This window comes from Oncorhynchus clarkii, chromosome 28 (assembly GCF_045791955.1).
Source record: "Oncorhynchus clarkii lewisi isolate Uvic-CL-2024 chromosome 28, UVic_Ocla_1.0, whole genome shotgun sequence".
In the NCBI taxonomy this organism is placed as follows: domain Eukaryota; kingdom Metazoa; phylum Chordata; class Actinopteri; order Salmoniformes; family Salmonidae; genus Oncorhynchus; species Oncorhynchus clarkii.
Window position 1 is genome coordinate 27744852 of NC_092174.1, and position 21476 is coordinate 27766327.

Below are 21476 nucleotides of genomic sequence, written 5' to 3' on the forward strand. Positions count from 1 at the left end.
CCAGGCAAGAAGGGCCTTCTATGCCATCAAAAGGAACATGAAATTTGACCTACCAATTAGGATCTGGCTAAAAATACTTGAATCATTTATAGAACCCATTTCCCTATATGGTTGTGAGGTCTGGGGTCCACTCACCAACCAATAATTCACAAAATGGGACAAACACCAAATCGAGACTGCATGCAGAATTCTGTAGAAATATCCTCAGTGTACAACGCACAAGTAATGCATGCAGAGCAGAATACCCACTAAGATCAATATCCAGAAATAAACCCTTAACATTCTACAATCATCTAAAAGAAAGCGATTCCCAAACATTCCATAACAAAGCCATCACCTACAGAGAGATGAACCTGGAGAAGAGCACCCTAAGCTGGCCCTGAGAAAACAAAAAGCTAATTACGTTACACATTGGGAAGAATAAACCAAAAACAGAGCAAACTAGAATGTTACTTGGCCCGAAACAGAGAGTACACAGTGGCAGAATACCTGACCACAGTGACTGACTTCAACTTAAGGAATGCTTTGACTATGTACAGACTCATAGCCTTGCTATTGAGAAAGGCCGCCGCAGGCAGACGAGGCTCTCAAGAGAAGAGGGGATATGTGCACACTGCCCACAAAATGCGTTGGAAACTGAGCTTTACTTCCTAACCTCCTGCCCAATGTATGACCATATTAGAGACACATATTTCCATCAGATTACACAGATTCACAAAGAATTTGAAAACAAACCCAATGTTGATAAACTCACATATCTACTGGGTGAAATACCAGTGTGCCATCACAGCAGTTAGGTTTCTGACCTGTTACCAGTGAAGAACAAACACCATTGGAAATACAACCCATATTTATGTCTATTTATTTTAGCTTTTGTACTTCAATTATTTGCACATAATATGACATTTGTCTTTGTTCTTTTGTAACTTTTGTTAGTGTAATGTTTACTGTTCATTTTTATTGTTTATTTCACATTTGTTTATTGTCCATTTCTAATGCTTTGGCAATGTTAACATGTTTCCTGTGCCAATAAATCCCTTAAATAGACATGTAAATAGTAATTGAATTGAGGGCGTAAAGGAGGGGCGAGAGAGAAAGAGAGTGGGCCATAAAGATAGCCGTGGTGTTACTATAATTCATCAAGCAGTGATAAGACCATGGCCCACAGTCACAGAGTAAGGTGTGGTGTATTCCCTCACACATCATTGTGAGTGCTAATGTCCCTCATCTATCTCTCTTTAACATCAGGTTTTGCAACATTTCTGTTTGTATTTGCCTTGGGTGGAATAGCATTAGTAAAATAATGTCTGGTCATCTGTCTTCAACATCAAATTTGCAACTTTTCTGTTAACACTATCTTGCATGCGGTGTGGCCAAAGCCACATTCATGCTTCATGTGTGAGTACAGCTATTAGCATACTGTAAATACCATAATACACAGACAAAGAAAATAAGGATAGCAGTTCAAACTATACAGGAGCTTTTCATCTAAACCATGTTGCACTTAGTGTTGCTCACGTGACTAATGCAATGATTTACAAATGTGTGGATATTTAAGCCATTAATTTTCTATTTGGCAAAGCAAAAATGTGCTATTTAAGGCAATTATTGCAGGAACATGTGGTCTGGTACAGCTGTTGTCTTAAAGGCGTCCGCATGCTTCCCAGCCATAACAGTTCGGAAGAGTTTGTGATGTTTTTGTTAGCTTTGGACTTCGGGCACACAAAACATTTATCGAGGCAAGTCGAAGCCAGTAGCCGAAGTCAGTAGCCGAAGTCAGTAGCCGAAGTCAGTAGCCGAAGTCAGTAGCCGAAGTCAGTAGCCGAAGTAGACGCACCTTTGTCGGGGATTTGACAACAGTAGAGATCTTTCAATAAAGTCTTTGTTGTCATTCAACAAAAAACGACTCAGTTTCATGCATATTTTTTCATTGAGAAATACTGCACCAAACATCTTGGTTAGATGTAAAATTGTGAGTCTAAGATTTCCACAGCTAAAATGTAAAAATTAATAACAGATTTCTTGAATTATCTCACTATTTTGAGGAAGTATATACTTGCTACGGCATCTCTAAATAGACAGTACTATTGACGCTTTTTTCCTGTTTTTCTAGCGAAGAGAGTATGCCAGCACATTTGTTCGGTTCGCCTAGCAGAGTTCTTAGGCAGCAGCCGAACTGAAGCATGCTGGCGCCTTTACACTCAGAGGGGGGTATGTGGCGTAGATGTCTCCCACACTACCTCTCTTAAACAGAGATTTGAATCTAGAACCATCTCTTTCCGCTACACAACTATCTCTCCTGGACCAAGTATGTGTCGTGAATGTAGTGTGGTGTAAAGAGGTCCTAAGACAGTTTGTTATAATGACACCAAACTATTCATTTCCATATTCTTACACTTCAATTTACATCGGTCACAGAGATGTGATATAAATATAGTTCAAACCACATCATTAAATAGAACACAGTAGTTTTTTATCACATCTCTATGGCGGAAAAGCTGACAACCCAAGCTATTCTGATTGACAGTTTGTATCCTATACACTCATAGGTTATCTACTATCCGTGACCTCTTGACTCTTTTACAATAAAGTTGACTAACATCAGATACTGAGCCCAATCCTCCTTAAGGACAGCCTTCCTCTGTGTGGGAGCAGGTAACAATAATGATATCAATCTCATTGCTTCTCTTACCCTGCAGTTCTCCTGGTAGTTTCAAACAGTCTCCGTTTCTCAGGTAATATTAGACAACAAACAACAGTTGGGTTTCAGCTCAGCCTACGCATATTCACCCTCCACCTAGCAGGGCTGTGATTTTTGGAAAGCGACTTGGTTTCGTTGCACCTGGAGCAATGTTTCCCCCGACACACAGATACACACACACACACACAGATATACACACACACACAGAGATATACACACACACACACACACACACAAATGCACACACACACTTAATTGGACAGTTAAATGAAGGGGAGGCATCTGTGTGTTTTTCCCATTTAAAAGGTCCAGATAATGATGTCTGCTCTATCGCTGTGAGAGCTTCCTCTCCAGAGGATGATGGATGGAGACTTTATTCATGTTGCCTCTCACGGAACTGTCTGTGTCTAAATACTGGTTAACTCACATTGGACTCAGTGGCGCATCACAACTGATTGAGCCAATACCGTATGTCTCCCTCTATTTCCCTGTCTCTCTGTCTCTCTGTGTCTCTTTCTCTTTCTCTTTCTTTCTTGTGCATCTGATATCACGTGACCAAAGTGTGGTACTTCAGGAGAGGACCCTAGTTTGCCTGACACCAAGCCTTGTACAGTCAGAAACCACCACACAAATACCCATTCAAATCAATCACCACACCATCAAACAGACCATATGTTTCCAATGACATGGAGGACTACACACAACCCGGCCCTGGTCTGAAATGAAACGTTGCCTTTGACCAAAACCTAGAGATGCTAGAATGGAGTCCCAAAACAGCCCCAATGTGTTAAAACCAAGTGATTGACTCTCTCTCTCTCAAAGCAGAGATTCACATCCAAGGTTTTATCAGCTCAGGGGCTCTGAGACCCAGGAATGTTTCCATTTTCAACACCTCCTTGATAAAGTTTTGCAAAATGTTTCATATGGTTTGTGACGTGCCGATGAAAGGTTGCATTATGCCGATGGCGGAGGGTCGGAGTGTGGCGTTAGGGAGAGAGGGGGGTGCACTTAGGGTGTGGAGAACCAGTAAAACAGGAACCTGAAGTCTGGCTCCAGCCTCCAGCCTGGTTCAGCCTGACTGCCACTTTCAGGAAGCGTGAAGCATCAGCCTCTGTCCCCTGCAGCAACAAGAGACCCTGTGTGTGGACCGGACCGGGCACAAGTGGCCTCACCTTCCTGCACAAAGCACAGCCTGTGCTTCCTCACCTTACACACACATGCACGCACACACACATGTTGATGCACACACACACCTTTCCCCTTGTCACAGGGTCATACATTTCTGTTCTCCCAGGTTACAAACAGTTGTTTGCTGACAGGCTGTTGACTAGCTGAACAGAGCCTCGGAGCAGAGTTAATAGATTGAGCCCACATCCCTTTCCCCACATCATACTGATAAAGTGCTGTGATAAGCTGCCTGGTGCTTGTGAAAAGTGGCCGGCTGGCCCCCAGCCCCCAGGGCCACAATGAAAGAAAAAGAGACTTGTCTGGAGGAGAGCTGAGAGGGAAACAGGGGAACCGGAGGGATGGGGGAGGGGATGAGAGAACAAGTGAGAGGTGTTGGAGGGATGATGACGAGGTCTAGGAGTTGTAAAGGTTACAAGAAGCTTAACTCTGTTGATCTACTTGAGTGAGTGCACGTGGGTGGGGTGGGATTTTTGGGGTAGTAGACAACTTTAGGTAACATGATATCCTTGTCTGTCCCACTCCCATTCACAAGGGTGCAATAGCAAAGTTTTTGTGAAAACAAGGAAGAGTTGCCTTCCCTTGCTAGTAGTAGTTAGCTAGCAGACTGGCTAGCTGGCAGACTAGCTAAAAATATAGCAAGCTAGCTAGCATTTTTATCTTCCCACATCTCTGTGTGAAATAATCTGATTTATAATTTAAAAAATATTCCCCTTATTATACTTCCTTGTGTAACCTAAAACATTATCAAAGTTTGATATGCTGCTTGTTTATTCATTCCTACATCATCAAAAAATAGATCATGTTTTGGTCACAGAGTAAAAAAGTACATGGCTAGCTAGTTGGCTACAGCAGGTTCTTCCATTTCACAATAGCCTGGAATCACTAGATAATGTTTCTAAACAAAATACCTTTTGGATGGATTCTTGTTGTTTGGTTTACTGTTTGAACAGTCGCTGAGGTTATATTTGGTTATCAATGCAAAATAGGCTTCTTTGATGAAGAGCCTATGTATCCTATAGATCAGATCAAGGCACCAAGCGACAAAACTGAGGAAGGAATAATAAGGCATGTCTCCATTTTCAGGTAGTTAAAAAGTATATGGAATGCCAGAGTGCACCAAACGCAGCTGCCCCTTTTGTGATGAAAACTTTAATTGCAACACTCCAAATCTGGCTTCTGTGTAAGATTAAGCCGTATTTGGTTGTAAGAGAGATTTGTGTGTGTGTGTTAAGATCTGTGTGCATGAAAATGTGTGTGCACATCTGAGAGTCTGTGTACCAACGTGCATGAATGAGTATGTGTTAATGCATGTGTATATTGCATTGTAAACTACTTACGCCACCATCTGTGAGTGATGAGAGGAGTTGTGGTTGGTTGTGTATAAAGGAGATGGGGTGGTTGTGTATAAAGGAGTTGTGGTTGGTTGTGTATAAAGGAGATGGGGTGGTTGTGTATAGAAGAGATGGGGATGGTTGTGTATAGAAAAGATGGGGATGGTTGTGTATAGAGGAGATGGGGATGGTTGTGTGTAGTCAATATTGGGATGTTGTGTAGAGTAGATGGGGATGGTTGTGTATAAAGGAGATGGGGATGGTTGTGTATAGATGAGATGGGGATGGTTGTGTATAGAAGAGATGGGGATGGTTGTGTATAGAGGAGATGGGGATGGTTGTGTGTAGTCAATATTGGGATGTTGTGTAGAGTAGATGGGGATGGTTGTGTATAAAGGAGATGGGGATGGTTGTGTATAGATGAGATGGGGAAGGTTGTGTATAGAAGAGATGGGGATGGTTGTGTATAGAGGAGATGGGGATGGTTGTGTGTAGTCAATATTGGGATGTTGTGTAGAGTAGATGGGGATGGTTGTGTATAAAGGAGATGGGGATGGTTGTGTATAGATGAGATGGGGAAGGTTGTGTATAATGGAGATGGGGATGGTTGTGTATAGAGGAGATGAGGATGTTTGTGTATAGAAAAGATGGGGATGGTTGTGTGTAGAACAAATGGGGATGGTTGTCTATAGAGGAGATGGGGATGGTTGTCTATAGAGAAGATGGGGATGGTTGTGTATAGAGGAGATGGGGATGGTTGTGTATAGATGAGATGGGGATGGTTGTCTATAGAGGAGATGGGGATGGTTGTGTATAGAGGAGATGGGGATGGTTGTGTATAGAGGAGATGGGGATGGTTGTCTATAGAGGAGATGGGGATGGTTGTGTATAGAGGAGATGGGGATGGTTGTCTATAGAGGAGATGGGGACGGTTGTGTATAGAGGAGATGGGGATTGTTGTCTATAGAGGAGATGGGGATGGTTGTGCATCGAAGACATGGGGATGGTTGTCTATTTAGAAGATGGCGATGGGTGTGTATAAAGGAGATGGGGGCGGTTGTGTATAGAGGTTATGGGGATGGTTGTCTATAGAGGAGATGGGGATGGTTATAGAGGAGATGGTGATGGTTGTGTATAGAAGAGATGGGGATGGTTGTCTGTAGAGAAGATGGGGATGGTTGTGTATAGAGGAGATGGGGATAGTTGTCTATAGAGGAGATGGGGATGGTTGTGTATAGATGAGATGGGGATGGTTGTCTATAGAGGAGATGGGGATGGTTGTGTTTAGAGGAGATAGGGATGGTTGTGTATAGAGGAGATGGGGATGGTTGTGTATAGAGGAAATGGGGATGGTTGTGTATAGTGGAGATGGGGATGGTTGTCAAATGAGGAGATGAGGATGGTTATAGAGGAGATGAGAATGGTTATAGAGGAGATGGGGATGGTTATAGAGGAGATGGGGATGGTTATAGAGGAGATGGTGATGGTTATAGAGGAGATGGGGATGGTTGTGTATAAAGGAGATGGGGATGGTTGTGTATAGAGGAGATGGGGTATAGAGGAGATGGGGATTGTTGTGTATAAAGGAGATGGGGATGGTTGTGTATAGAGGAGATGGGGACGGTTGTGTATAGAGGTTATGGGGATGGTTGTCTATAGAGGAGATGAGGATGGTTATAGAGGAGATGGTGATGGTTGTGTATAGAAGAGATGGGGATGGTTGTCTGTAGAGAAGATGGGGATGGTTGTGTATAGAGGAGATGGGGATGGTTGTGTATAGATGAGATGGGGATGGTTGTCTATAGAGGAGATGGGGATGGTTGTGTTTAGAGGAGATGGGGATGGTTGTGTATAGAGGAGATGGGGATGGTTGTGTATAGAGGAGATGGGGATGGTTGTGTATAGAGGAGATGGGGATGGTTGTGTATAGTGGAGATGGGGATGATTGTCAAATGAGGAGATGAGGATGGTTATAGAGGAGATGAGAATGGTTATAGAGGAGATGGGGATGGTTATAGAGGAGATGGTGATGGTTATAGAGGAGATGGGGATGGTTGTGTATAAAGGAGATGGGGATGGTTGTGCATAGAGGAGATGGGGTATAGAGGAGATGGGGATTGTTGTGTATAAAGGAGATGGGGATGGTTGTGTATAGAGGAGATGGGGATGGTTGTGTATAGAGGAGATGGGGATGGTTGTGTATAGAGGAGATGGGGATGTTGTGTATAAAGGAGATGGGGATGGTTGTGTATAGAGGAGATGGGGATGATTGTGTTTAGAGGAGATGGGGATGGTTGTGTATAGAGGAGATGGGGATTGTTATGTATAGAGGAGATGGGGATGGTTGTGTATAGAGGAGATGGGGACTGTTGTGTATAGAGGAGATGGGGATGGTTGTGTATAGTGGAGATGGGGATGGTTGTCAAATGAGGAGATGAGGATGGTTATAGAGGAGATGAGGATGGTTATAGAGGAGATGGGGATGGTTATAGAGGAGATGGGGATGGTTGTAGAGGAGATGGTGATGGTTGTGTATAGAGGAGATGGGGATGGTTATCTATAGAGGAGATGGGGATGGTTGTCTATAGAGGAGATGGGGATGGTTGTGTATAGAGGAGATGTGGATGGTTGTGTATAGAGGAGATGGGGATGGTTGTGTATAGAGGAGATGGTGATAGTTGTCTATAGAGGAGATGGGGATGGTTGTCTATAGAGGAGATGGGGATGGTTGTCTATAGAGGAGATGGGGATTGTTGTGTATAGAGGAGATGGGGATGGTTGTGTATAGAGGAGATGGGGATGGTTGTCTATAGAGGAGATGGGGATGGTTGTGTATAGAGGAGATGGGGATGGTTGTGTATAGAGGAGATGGGAATGGTTGTCTATAGAGGAGATGGTGATGGTTGTGTATAGAGGAGATGGGGATGGTTGTCTATAAAGGAGATGGGGATGGTTGTGTATAGAGGAGATGGGGATGGTTGTGTATAAAGGAGATGGGGATGGTTGTGTATAGAGGAGATGGGGATGGTTGTGTATAGAAGAGATGGGGATGGTTGTCTATAGAGGAGATGGGGATGGTTGTGTATAGAGGAGATGGGGATGGTTGTGTATAGAGGAGATGGGGATGGTTGTCTATAGTGGAGATGGGGATGGTTGTGTATAGAGGAGATGGGGATGGTTGTCTATAGAGGAGATGGGGATGGTTGTGTATAGAGGAGATGGGGATGGTTGTGTATAGACGAGATGGGGATGGTTGTCTATAGAGGAGATGGGGATGGTTGTGTATAGAGGAGATGGGGATGGTTGTGTATAGAGGAGATGGGAATGGTTGTCTATAGAGGAGATGGTGATGGTTGTGTATAGAGGAGATGGGGATGGTTGTCTATAAAGGAGATGGGGATGGTTGTGTATAGAGGAGATGGGGATGGTTGTGTATAAAGGAGATGGGGATGGTTGTGTATAGAGGAGATGGGGATGGTTGTGTATAGAAGAGATGGGGATGGTTGTCTATAGAGGAGATGGGGATGGTTGTGTATATAGGAGATGGGGATGATTGTCTATAGAGGAGATGGGGATGGTTATGTATAGAGGAGATGGTGATGTTATAGAGGAGATGGTGATGGTTGTGTATAGAAGAGTGTGTGGAGGAGACAGACAGGAGGTTTAGCTGCTACGTGTGGGGTAGAGGGGATCTTGCTCTTGCTGTGTCATGTGTTTATGTTGACTAATGAGCTAATTACCCAGACCGTAATCTTCCCAACGTGTCATTTCACAGGAATGCTGCAGCTAGCAGTCAAACACTCACAGCAGATTACGGGTCATTTCTTGACAGTCAGGAGCAGACTACCAGAGTTGTAATTCCTCCACACACACCAGGCGCTAAACCAACCAATCAACCAACCACGTAGCCAATGCTGCCTGCTGCACCCTCTCCACTTGTCTCCCATTTACTAATGCCAAGAACTGGGCTTTTGATGTCGTAGTGAGTTTGAATGGGGAAAGTGTCTTGCCAAACCTGGACAATAGCATAGCATCGGACGCTGACTGAATTGGATTTTAACGTTTTGCCTTTCATTTAAGACATGATTTTTACATTCAACATGGTTTCGTTTTTTCGATTCATATTATTAAAGTGCAATTCAAAATTGAAAAAGAAAGAAAGAAAGGAAGCCGATTGGCAACACAATTAATATGCTGAGGTCTTGATCGCCTTATCCAGAGGAGTACGTGAAGGAGGTATTAATAGGGAGTTTAGTTAAATCTCATACCCTCCTCAGCCATAACCCTACCCTCCTCAGCCCCCCAAACCATACCCTCCTCAGCCCCCCTAACCCTAACCTCCTCAGCCCCCCTAACCCTACCCTCCTCAGCCCCCCTAACCCTACCCTCCTCAGCCCCCATAACCCTACCCTCCTCAGCCCCCCTAACTCTACCCTCCTCAGCCCCCATAACCCTACCCTCCTCAGCCCCCCTAACTCTACCCTCCTCAGCCCCCATAACCCTACCCTCCTCAGCCCCCCAAACCATACCTTCCTCAGCCCCCCTAACCCTACCCTCCTCAGCCCCCCTAACCCTACCCTCCTCAGCCCCCCTACCCCCTACCCTTCTCAGCCCCCCTAACCCTACCCACCTCAGCCCCCCTACACCCTACCCTCCTCAGCCCCCCTACACCCTACCCTCCTCAGCCCCCCTAACCCTACCCACCTCAGCCCCCCTACACCCTACCCTCCTCAGCCCCCCTAACCCTACCCTCCTCAGCCCCCCTACCCCCTACCCTCCTCAGCCCCCCTAACCCTACCCTCCTCAGCCCCCCTACACCCTACCCTATTCAGCCCACCTACACCCTACCCTCCTCAGCCCCCCTAGACCCTACCCTCCTCAGCCCCCCTACACCCTACCCTACTCAGCCCCCCTAACCCCCTAACCCTACCCTCCTCAGCCACCCAAACCATACCTTCCTCAGCCCCCCTAACCCTACCCTCCTCAGCCCCCGAAACCCTACCCTCCTCAGCCCCCCTAACCCTACCCTCCTCAGCCCCCCTACCCCCTACCCTTCTCAGCCCCCCTAACCCTACCCTCCTCAGCCCCCCTACCCCCTACCCTCCTCAGCCCCCCTAACCCTACCCTCCTCAGCCCTCCTAACCCTACCCTCCTCAGCATCCCTAACCCTACCCTCCTAAGCCCCCCTAACCCTACCCTCCTCAGCCCCCCTACCCCCTACCCTCCTCAGCCCCACTAACCCTACCCTCCTCAGCCCCCCTAACCCTACCCTCCTCAGCCCCCCTAACCCTACCCTCCTCAGCCCCCCTACACCCTACCCTCCTCAGCCCCCCTACCCCCTACCCTGCTCAGCCCCCCTACACCCTACCCTCCTCAGTCCCCCTAACCCCTACCCTCCTCATCCCCCCTACAACCTACCCTTCTCAGCCCCCCTAACCCCTACCCTCCACAGCCTCTGTACCCCCTACCCTCCTCAGGCCCTCTACCTTCCTCAGCCCGCCTAACCTCCTCAGCCCCCCTACTCCCTACCCTCTTCAGCCCCCCTACCCTCCTCAGCCCCCCTACCCTCCTCAGCCCCCTAACCCTTACCCTCCTCAGCCTCTGTACCCCCTACCCTCCTCAGCCCCTCTACCTTCCTCAGCCCCCTACCCTCCTCAGCCCCTCTACCCTCCTCTGCCCCCCTACCCCCTACCCCCTACTCCCTACCCTCCTCAGCCCCTCTACCCCCTACCCTCCTCAGCCCCCTACCGCCTACCCTCCTCAGCCCCTCTACCCTACTCAGCCCCCCTACCCTCTACCGCTCTACCCCCTACCCTCCTCAGCCCATCTCCCCCACTCATACCACCTAGCGCCTACCCTCCTCAGCCCACATACCCCCATCCCTCCTCAGTCCCCCTACCCCCTACCCTCCTCAGCCACTCTACCGTCCTCAGCCCCCCTACCCTCCTCAGCCCCTCTACCCTCCTCTGCCCCCCTACCGTTTACCCCTCTACCCCCTACCTTCCTCAGCCCCCTCCCCCCTACCCTCCTCAGCCCTTCTACACCCAACCCTCTTCAGCCCCCCTACCCTCCTCAGCCCCTCTACCCCACTCAGCCCCCCGCCCCCTACCTTCCTCAGCCCCTCTACCCCCTACCCTCCTCAGCCAACCTACCCTCCTCATTCCCTCTACCCTCCTCTGCCCCCCTACCCCCTACTCCCTACGCTCCTCAGCCCCTCTACCCCCTACCCTCCTCAGCCCCCCTACCCCCTACCCTCCTCAGCCCCTCTACCCTACTCATACCCCCTAGCGCCTACCCTCCTCAACCCACATACCCCCATCCCTCCTCAGTCCCCCTACCCCCTACCCTCCTCAGCCAATCTACCGTCCTCAGCCCCCCTACCCTCCTCAGCCACTCTACCCTCCTCAGCCCCTCTAACCCCTACTCTCCTCAGCCCCTCTACCCTACTCATCCTCCCTACCGCCTACCCTCCTCAGCCCCCCTACCCCCTACCCTCCTCAGCCACTCTACCGTCCTCAGCCCCCCTAACCTCCTCAGCCCCTCTACCCTCCTCAGCCCCTCTTCCCCCTACACTCCTCAGCCCCTCTACCCTACTCATCCTCCCTACCGCCTACCCTCCTCAGTCCCCCTAACCCCTACCCTCCTCAGCCACTCTCCCGTCCTCAGCCCCCCTACCCTCCTCAGCCCCTCTACCCTCCTCAGCCCCTCTACCCCCTACACTCCTCAGCCCCTCTACCCTACTCATCCTCCCTACCGCCTACCCTCCTCAGCCCCCCTACACCCTACCCTCCTCAGCCCCTCTACCCTCCTCAGCCCCTCTACCCCCTACACTCCTCAGCCCCTCTACCCTACTCATCCTCCCTACCGCCTACCCTCCTCAGCACCCTAACCCTAACCTCCTCAGCCCCCCTAACCCTACCCTCCTCAGCACCCCTACCCCCTACCCTTCTCAGCCCCCCTAACCCTACCCTCCTCAGCCCCCCTACCCCCTACCCTCCTCAGCCCCCCTAACCCTACCCTCCTCAGCCCCCCTAACCCTACCCTCCTCAGCCCCGCTAATCCTACCCTCCTCAGCCCCCCTAACCCTAACCTCCTCAGCCCCCCTACACCCTACCCTCCTCTGCCCCCCTAACCCTACCCTCCTCAGCCCCCCTAGATCCTACCCTCCTCAGCACCCCTACACCCTACCCTCCTCAGCCTCCCTAACCCCCTAACCCTACCCTCCTCAGTCCCCCAAACCATACCCTCCTCAGCCCCCCAACCCTACCCTCCTCAGCCCCCCTAACCCTACCCTCCTCAGCCACCCTAACCCTACCGTCCTCAGCCCCCTACCCCCTACCCTTCTCAGCCCCCCTACACCCTACCCTCCTCAGCCCCCCTAACCCTACCCTCCTCAGCCCCCTTACCCCCTACCCTCCTCAGCCCCCTACACCCTGCCCTCCTCAGCCCACCTACCTCCTACCCTCCTCAGCCCCCCTACCTCCTACCCTCCTCAGCCCCCCTACACCCTACCCTCTTCAGCCCCCCTACCCTCCTCAGCCCCTCTACACCCTACCCTCCTCAGCCCCCCTACCCCCTACCCTCTTCAGCCCCCCTACCCCCTACCCTTCTCAGCCCCCCTAACCCTACCCTCCTCAGCCCCCCTACCCCCTACCCTCCTCAGCCCCCCTAACCCTACCCTCCTCAGCCCCCCTAACCCTACCCTCCTCAGCCCCGCTAACCCTACCCTCCTCAGCCCCCCTAACCCTAACCTCCTCAGCCCCCCTACACCCTACCCTCCTCAGCCCCCCTAACCCTACCCTACTCAGCCCCCCTAGATCCTACCCTCCTCAGCACCCCTACACCCTACCCTCCTCAGCCTCCCTAACCCCCTAACCCTACCCTCCTCAGTCCCCCAAACCATACCCTCCTCAGCCCCCCAACCCTACCCTCCTCAGCCCCCCTAACCCTACCCTCCTCAGCCACCCTAACCCTACCGTCCTCAGCCCCCTACCCCCTACCCTTCTCAGCCCCCCTACACCCTACCCTCCTCAGCCCCCCTAACCCTACCCTCCTCAGCCCCCTTACCCCCTACCCTCCTCAGCCCCCTACACCCTACCCTCCTCAGCCCACCTACCTCCTACCCTCCTCAGCCCCCCTACACCCTAGCCCCCCTACACCCTACCCTCTTCAGCCCCCCTACCCTCCTCAGCCCCTCTACACCCTACCCTCCTCAGCCCCCCTACCCCCTACCCTCTTCAGCCCCCCTACCCCCTACCCTCCTCAGCCAACCTCCCCTCCTCATTCCCTCTACCCTCCTCTGCCCCCTACCCCCTACTCCCTACGCTCCTCAGCCCCTCTACCCCCTACCCTCCTCAGCCCCTCTACCCTACTCATACCCCCTAGTGCCTACCCTCCTCAACCCACATACCCCCATCCCTCCTCAGTCCCCCTACCCCCTACCCTCCTCAGCCACTCTACCCTCCTCATCCCCCCTACAACCTACCCTTCTCAGCCCCCCTAACCCCTACCCTCCTCAGCCCCCCTACCCCCTACCCTCCTCAGGCCCTCTACCTTCCTCAGCCCGCCTAACCTCCTCAGCCCCCCTACCCCCTACCCTCCTCAGCCCCCCTACCCCCTACCCTAGGCCCTCAGCCCGCCTAACCTCCTCAGCCCCCCTACCCCCTACCCTCCTCAGCCCCCTACCCTCCTCGGCCCCTTTACCCTCCTCTGCCCCCCTACCCCCTACTCCCTACCCTCCTCAGCCCCTCTACCCCCTACCCTCCTCAGCCCCCTACCGCCTACCCTCCTCAGCCCCTCTACCCTACTCAGCCCCCCTACCCTCTACCCCTCTACCCCCTACCCTCCTCAGCCCATCTACCCTTCTCATACCACCTAGCGCCTACCCTCCTCAGCCCACATACCCCCATCCCTCCTCAGTCCCCCTACCCCCTACCCTCCTCAGCCACTCTACCGTCCTCAGCCCCCCTACCCTCCTCAGCCCCTCTACCCTCCTCTGCCCCCCTACCGCTTACCCCTCTACCCCCTACCTTCCTCAGCCCCCTCCCCCCTACCCTCCTCAGCCCTTCTACACCCAACCCTCTTCAGCCCCCCTACCCTCCTCAGCCACTCTACCGTCCTCAGCCCCCCTACCCTCCTCAGCCCCTCTACCCTCCTCTGCCCCCCTACCGCTTACCCCTCTACCCCCTACCTTCCTCAGCCCCCTACACCCTACCCTCCTCAGCCCACCTACCTCCTACCCTCCTCAGCCCCCCTACCTCCTACCCTCCTCAGCCCCCCTACACCCTACCCTCTTCAGCCCCCCTACCCTCCTCAGCCCCTCTACACCCTACCCTCCTCAGCCCCCCTACCCCCTACCCTCTTCAGCCCCCCTACCCCCTACCCTCCTCAGCCAACCTGCCCTCCTCATTCCCTCTACCCTCCTCTGCCCCCTACCCCCTACTCCCTACACTCCTCAGCCCCTCTACCCCCTACCCTCCTCAGCCCCTCTACCCTACTCATACCCCCTAGTGCCTACCCTCCTCAACCCACATACCCCCATCCCTCCTCAGTCCCCCTACCCCCTACCCTCCTCAGCCACTCTACCCTCCTCATCCCCCCTACAACCTACCCTTCTCAGCCCCCCTAACCCCTACCCTCCTCAGCCCCCCTACCCCCTACCCTCCTCAGGCCCTCTACCTTCCTCAGCCCGCCTAACCTCCTCAGCCCCCCTAACCCCTACCCTCCTCAGCCCCCCTACCCCCTACCCTCCTCAGGCCCTCTACCTTCCTCAGCCCGCCTAACCTCCTCAGCCCCCCTACCCCCTACCCTCCTCAGCCCCCTACCCTCCTCGGCCCCTTTACCCTCCTCTGCCCCCCTACCCCCTACTCCCTACCCTCCTCAGCCCCTCTACCCCCTACCCTCCTCAGCCCCCTACCGCCTACCCTCCTCAGCCCCTCTACCCTACTCAGCCCCCCTACCCTCTACCCCTCTACCCCCTACCCTCCTCAGCCCATCTACCCTTCTCATACCACCTAGCGCCTACCCTCCTCAGCCCACATACCCCCATCCCTCCTCAGTCCCCCTACCCCCTACCCTCCTCAGCCACTCTACCGTCCTCAGCCCCCCTACCCTCCTCAGCCCCTCTACCCTCCTCTGCCCCCCTACCGCTTACCCCTCTACCCCCTACCTTCCTCAGCCCCCTCCCCCCCCGTCCTCAGCCCCCCTACCCTCCTCAGCCCCTCTACCCTCCTCTGCCCCCCTACCGCTTACCCCTCTACCCCCTACCTTCCTCAGCCCCCTCCCCCCTACCCTCCTCAGCCCTTCTACACCCAACCCTCTTCAGCCCCCCTACCCTCCTCAGCCCCTCTACCCTACTAAGCCCTCCTCTCACCACCTTCCTCAGCCCCTCTACCCCCTACCCTCCTCAGCCAACCTACCCTCCTCATTCCCTCTACCATCCTCTGCCCCCCTACCCCCTACTCCCTACGCTCCTCAGGCCCTCTACCCCCTACCCTCCTCAGCCCCCCAACCCCCTACCCTCCTCAGCCCCTCTACCCTACTCATACCCCCTAGAGCCTACCCTCCTCAACCCACATACCCCCATCCCTCCTCAGCCCCCCTACCTCCTACCCTCCTCAGCCCCCCTACACCCTACCCTCTTCATCCCCCCTACCCTACTCAGCCCCTCTACACCCTACCCTCCTCAGCCCCCCTACCCCCTACCCTCTTCAGCCCCCCTACCCCCTACCCTCCTCAGCCAACCTACCCTCCTCATTCCCTCTACCCTCCTCTTCCCCCCTACCCCCTACTCCCTACGCTCCTCAGCCCCTCTACCCCCTACCCTCCTCAGCCCCCCAACCCCCTACCCTCCTCAGCCCCTCTACCCTACTCATACCCCCTAGCGCCTACTCTCCTCAACCCACATACCCCCATCCCTCCTCAGTCCCCCTACCCCCTACCCTCCTCAGCCACTCTACCCTCCTCATCCCCCCTACAACCTACCCTTCTCAGCCCCCCTAACCCCTACCCTCCTCAGCCCCCCTACCCCCTACCCTCCTCAGGCCCTCTACCTTCCTCAGCCCGCCTAACCTCCTCAGCCCCTCTACCCCCTACCCTCCTCAGCCCATCTACCCTTCTCATACCACCTAGCGCCTACCCTCCTCAGTCCACATACCCCCATCCCTCCTCAGTCCCCCTACCCCCTACCCTCCTCAGCCACTCTACCGTCCTCAGCCCCCCTACCCTCCTCAGCCCCTCTACCCTTCTCTGCCCCCCTACCGCTTACCCCTCTACCCCCTACCTTCCTCAGCCCCCTCCCCCCTACCCTCCTCAGCCCTTCTACACCCAACCCTCTTCAGCCCCCCTACCCTCCTCAGCCCCTCTACCCTACTAAGCCCTCCTCTCACCACCTTCCTCAGCCCCTCTACCCCCTACCCTCCTCAGCCAACCTACCCTCCTCATTCCCTCTACCCTCCTCTGCCCCCCTACCCCCTACTCCCTACGCTCCTCAGCCCCTCTACCCCCTACCCTCCTCAGCCCCCCAACCCCCTATCCTCCTCAGCCCCTCTACCCTTCTCATACCCCCTAGCGCCTACCCTCCTCAACCCACATACCCCCATCCCTCCTCAGTCCCCCTACCCCCTACCCTCCTCAGCCACTGTACCGTCCTCTGCCCCCTACCGCTTACCCCTCTACCCCCTACCTTCCTCAGCCCCCTCCCCCTTACTCTCCTCAGCCGTTCTACACCCAACCCTCTTCAGCCCCCCTACCCTCCTCAGCCCCTCTACCCTACTAAGCCCTCCTCTCACCACCTTCCTCAGCCCCTCTACCCCCTACCCTCCTCAGCCAACCTACCCTCCTCATTCCCTCTACCCTCCTCTGCCCCCCTACCCCCTACTCCCTACGCTCCTCAGGCCCTCTACCCCCTACCCTCCTTAGCCCCCCAACCTCCTACCCTCCTCAGCCCCTCTACCCTACTCATACCCCCTAGCGCCTACCCTCCTCAACCCACATACCCCCATCCCTCCTCAGCCCCCCTACCTCCTACCCTCCTCAGCCCCCCTACACCCTACCCTCTTCAGCCCCCCTACCCTACTCAGCCCCTCTACACCCTACCCTCCTCAGCCCCCCTACCCCCTAACCCTCTTCAGCCCCCCTACCCCCTACCCTCCTCAGCCAACCTACCCTCCTCATTCCCTCTACCCTCCTCTTCCCCCCTACCCCCTACTCCCTACGCTCCTCAGCCCCTCTACCCCCTACCCTCCTCAGCCCCCTACCCCCTACCCTCCTCAGCCCCCCTACTCCCTACCCTCCTCAGCCTCTGTACCCCCTACCCTCCTCAGCCCCTCTACCTTCCTCAGCCCCCTACCCTCCTCAGCCCCTCTACCCTCCTCTGCCCCCCTACCCCCTACTCCCTACCCTCCTCAGCCCCTCTACCCCCTACCCTCCTCAGCCCCCTACCGCCTACCCTCCTCAGCCCCTCTACCCTACTCAGCCCCCCTACCCTCTACCCCTCTACCCCCTACCCTCCTCAGCCCATCTACCCTTCTCATACCACCTAGCGCCTACCCTCCTCAGTCCACATACCCCCATCCCTCCTCAGTCCCCCTACCCCCTACCCTCCTCAGCCACTCTACCGTCCTCAGCCCCCCTACCCTCCTCAGCACCTCTACCCTCCTCTGCCCCCCTACCGCTTACCCCTCTACCCCCTACCTTCCTCAGCCCCCTCCCCCCTACCCTCCTCAGCCCTTCTACACCCAACCCTCTTCAGCCCCCCTACCCTCCTCAGCCCCTCTACCCTACTAAGCCCTCCTCTCACCACCTTCCTCAGCCCCTCTACCCCCTACCCTCCTCAGCCAACCTACCCTCCTCATTCCCTCTACCCTCCTCTGCCCCCCTACCCCCTACTCCCTACGCTCCTCAGCCCCTCTACCCCCTACCCTCCTCAGCCCCCCAACCCCCTACCCTCCTCAGCCCCTCTACCCTACTCATACCCCCTAGCGCCTACCCTCCTCAACCCACATACCCCCATCCCTCCTCAGTCCCCCTACCCCCTACCCTCCTCAGCCACTGTACCGTCCTCAGCCCCCCTACCCTCCTCAGCCCCTCTACCCTCCTCAGCCCCTCTACCCCCTACACTCCTCAGCCCCTCTACCCTACTCATCCTCCCTACCGCCTACCCTCCTCAGCCCCCCTACCCCCTACCCTTCTCAGCCCCTCTACCCTCCTCAGCCCCTCTACCCCCTACACTCCTCAGCCCCTCTACCCTACTCATCATCCCTACCGCCTACCCTCCTCAGCCCCCCTACCCCCTACCCTCCTCAACCTCTCTTCCCCCTACCCTCCTCAGCCCCTCTAACCTACTCAGCCCCCCTACCCCCTACCCTCCTCAGCACCTCTACCCCTACCCTCCTCAGCCCCTCTACCCTACTCAGCCCCCTCCCCTCTACCCTCCTCAGCCCTTCTACACCCAACCCTCTTCAGCCCTCCTACCCTCCTCAACCTCTCTTCCCCCTACCCTCCTCAGCCCCACTACCCTCCTCAGCCCCTCTAACCTACTCAGCCCCCCTACCCCCTACCCTCCTCAGCCCCCCTACCCCCTACCCTCCTCAGCCTCTGTACCCCCTACCCTCCTCAGCCCCTCTACCTTCCTCAGCCCCCTACCCTCCTCAGCCCCTCTACCCTCCTCTGCCCCCTACCCCCTACTCCCTACCCTCCTCAGCCCCTCTACCCCCTACCCTCCTCAGCCCCCTACCGCCTACCCTCCTCAGCCCCTCTACCCTACTCAGCCCCCCTACCCTCTACCCCTCTACCCCCTACCCTCCTCAGCCCATCTACCCTTCTCATACCACCTAGCGCCTACCCTCCTCAGCCCACATACCCCCATCCCTCCTCAGTCCCCCTACCCCCTACCCTCCTCAGCCACTCTACCGTCCTCAGCCCCCCTACCCTCCTCAGCCCATCTACCCTCCTCTGCCCCCTACCGCTTACCCCTCTACCCCCTACCTTCCTCAGCCCCCTCCCCCCTACCCTCCTCAGCCCTTCTACACCCAACCCTCTTCAGCCCCCTACCCTCCTCAGCCCCTCTACCCTACTAAGCCCTCCTCTCACCACCTTCCTCAGCCCCTCTACCCCCTACCCTCCTCAGCCAACCTACCCTCCTCATTCCCTCTACCCTCCTCTGCCCCCCTACCCCCTACTCCCTACGCTCCTCAGCCCCTCTACCCCTACCCTCCTCAGCCCCCCAACCCCCTACCCTCCTCAGCCCCTCTACCCTACTCATACCCCCTAGCGCCTACCCTCCTCAACCCACATACCCCCATCCCTCCTCAGTCCCCCTACCCCCTACCCTCCTCAGCCACTCTACCGTCCTCAGCCCCCCTACCCTCCTCAGCCCCTCTACCCTCCTCAGCCCCTCTACCCCCTACATTCCTCAGCCCCTCTACCCTACTCATCCTCCCTACCGCCTACCCTCCTCAGCCCCCTTACCCCCTACCCTTCTCAGCCCCTCTACCCTCCTCAGCCCCTCTACCCCCTACACTCCTCAGCCCCTCTACCCTACTCATCATCCCTACCGCCTACCCTCCTACCCTTCCCCCCTACCCCCTACTCCCTACGCTCCTCAGCCCCTCTACCCCCTACCCTCCTCAGCCCCCCTACCCCTACCCTCCTCAGCCCCCCTACTCCCTACCCTCCTCAGCCCCTCTACCCCTACCCTACTCAGCCTCCCACCCCCTACCATACTCAGCCCCTCTTACCTCTAACCTCCTCAACCCCACTACCCCCTACCTCCTCAGCCCCCCACCCCCCACCCCCTACCCTCCTCAGCCTCTCTAGCCCCTACCCTCCTCTGTCCCCCTACCCCCTACACTCCTCAGCCCCTCTACCCTACTCAGCTCCCCTACCCCCTACCATCCTCAGACCCTCTACACCCTACCCTCCTCAGCCCCCTAGCCCCTACCATCCTCAGCCCCCTACCCCTTACCCTCCTCAGCCTCTCTACCCCCTACCCTCCTCAGCTCCCCTACCCCCTACCATCCTCAGACCCTGCTGCTCATCAATCACTTCTAAGATTCCAATGCTGCTGTTGGTGTTGCCTCTCCTCCTCCTCTCCTCCTCCTTATCCTCTTTTTACACCAACTCAATGAACGAATACAAACAACAAGGTACCAAGACCAGTGTAGAAACAATTTCACAATTTCCCTCACCATAAAGCAAACTCTTCAGATTTTGAGTTTTATTTGTATCCATAAAAGTGTGGTTTGGTGTCCAGCATAGCGATCTTATAATATGTTCTATTTCATTCTGTGGTGTTGGACAGAGATCTTATAATATGTTCTATTTCATTCTGTGGTGTTGGACAGAGATCTTATAATATGTTCTATTTCATTCTGTGGTGTTGGACAGAGATCTTATAATATGTTATATTTCATTCTGTGGTGTTGGACAGAGATCTTATAATATGTTATATTTCATTCTGTGGTGCTGGACAGAGATCTTATAATATGTTATATTTCATTCTGTGGTGTTGGACAGAGATCTTATAATATGTTCTATTTCATTCTGTGGTGTTGGACAGAGATCATATAATATGTTATATTTCATTCTGTGGTGTTGGACAGAGATCTTATAATATGTTATATTTCATTCTGTGGTGTTAGACAGAGATCTTATAATATGTTATATTTCATTCTGTGGTGTTGGACAGGAATCTTATAATATGTTATATTTCATTCTGTGATGTTGGACAGAGATCTTATATGTTCTATTTCATTCTGTGGTGTTGGACAGAGATCTTATATGTTCTATTTCATTCTGTGGTGTTGGACAGAGATCTTATATGTTCTATTTCATTATGTGGTGTTGGACAGAGATCTTATATGTTATATTTCATTCTGTGGTGTTGGACAGAGATCTTATAATATGTTCTATTTCATTCAGTGGTGTTGGACAGAGATCTTATAATATGTTATATTTCATTCTGTGGTGTTGGACAGAGATCTTATAATATGTTATATTTCATTCTGTGGTGTTGGACAGAGATCTTATAATATGTTATATTTCATTCTGTGGTGTTGGACAGAGATCTTATAATATGTTATATTTCATTCTGTGGTGTTGGACAGAGATCTTATAATATGTTATATTTCATTCTGCGGTGTTGGACAGAGATCTTATAATATGTTCTATTTCATTCTGTGGTGTTGGACAGAGATCATATAATATGTTATATTTCATTCTGTGGTGTTGGACAGAGATCTTATAATATGTTATAG

General features: G+C 53.8%; 1 protein-coding gene across 1 annotated transcript in view; it reads left to right on the plus strand.

Moving 5' to 3' along the window:
- The window catches only part of LOC139386740 (mucin-2-like), a 90503-nt gene extending 70466 nt beyond the window's left edge, over positions 1–20037 (plus strand). The window contains exons 4-10 of the mRNA XM_071132562.1: positions 10698–10823; positions 10936–12100; positions 13437–14335; positions 14890–16365; positions 16511–17443; positions 17804–19028; positions 19123–20037. Coding sequence (XP_070988663.1) covers positions 10698–10823; positions 10936–12100; positions 13437–14335; positions 14890–16365; positions 16511–17443; positions 17804–19028; positions 19123–20037 — 6739 coding nt within the window. The remainder of the gene's footprint in view (positions 1–10697; positions 10824–10935; positions 12101–13436; positions 14336–14889; positions 16366–16510; positions 17444–17803; positions 19029–19122) is intronic.
- The last annotated feature ends 1439 nt before the right edge of the window (positions 20038–21476 follow it).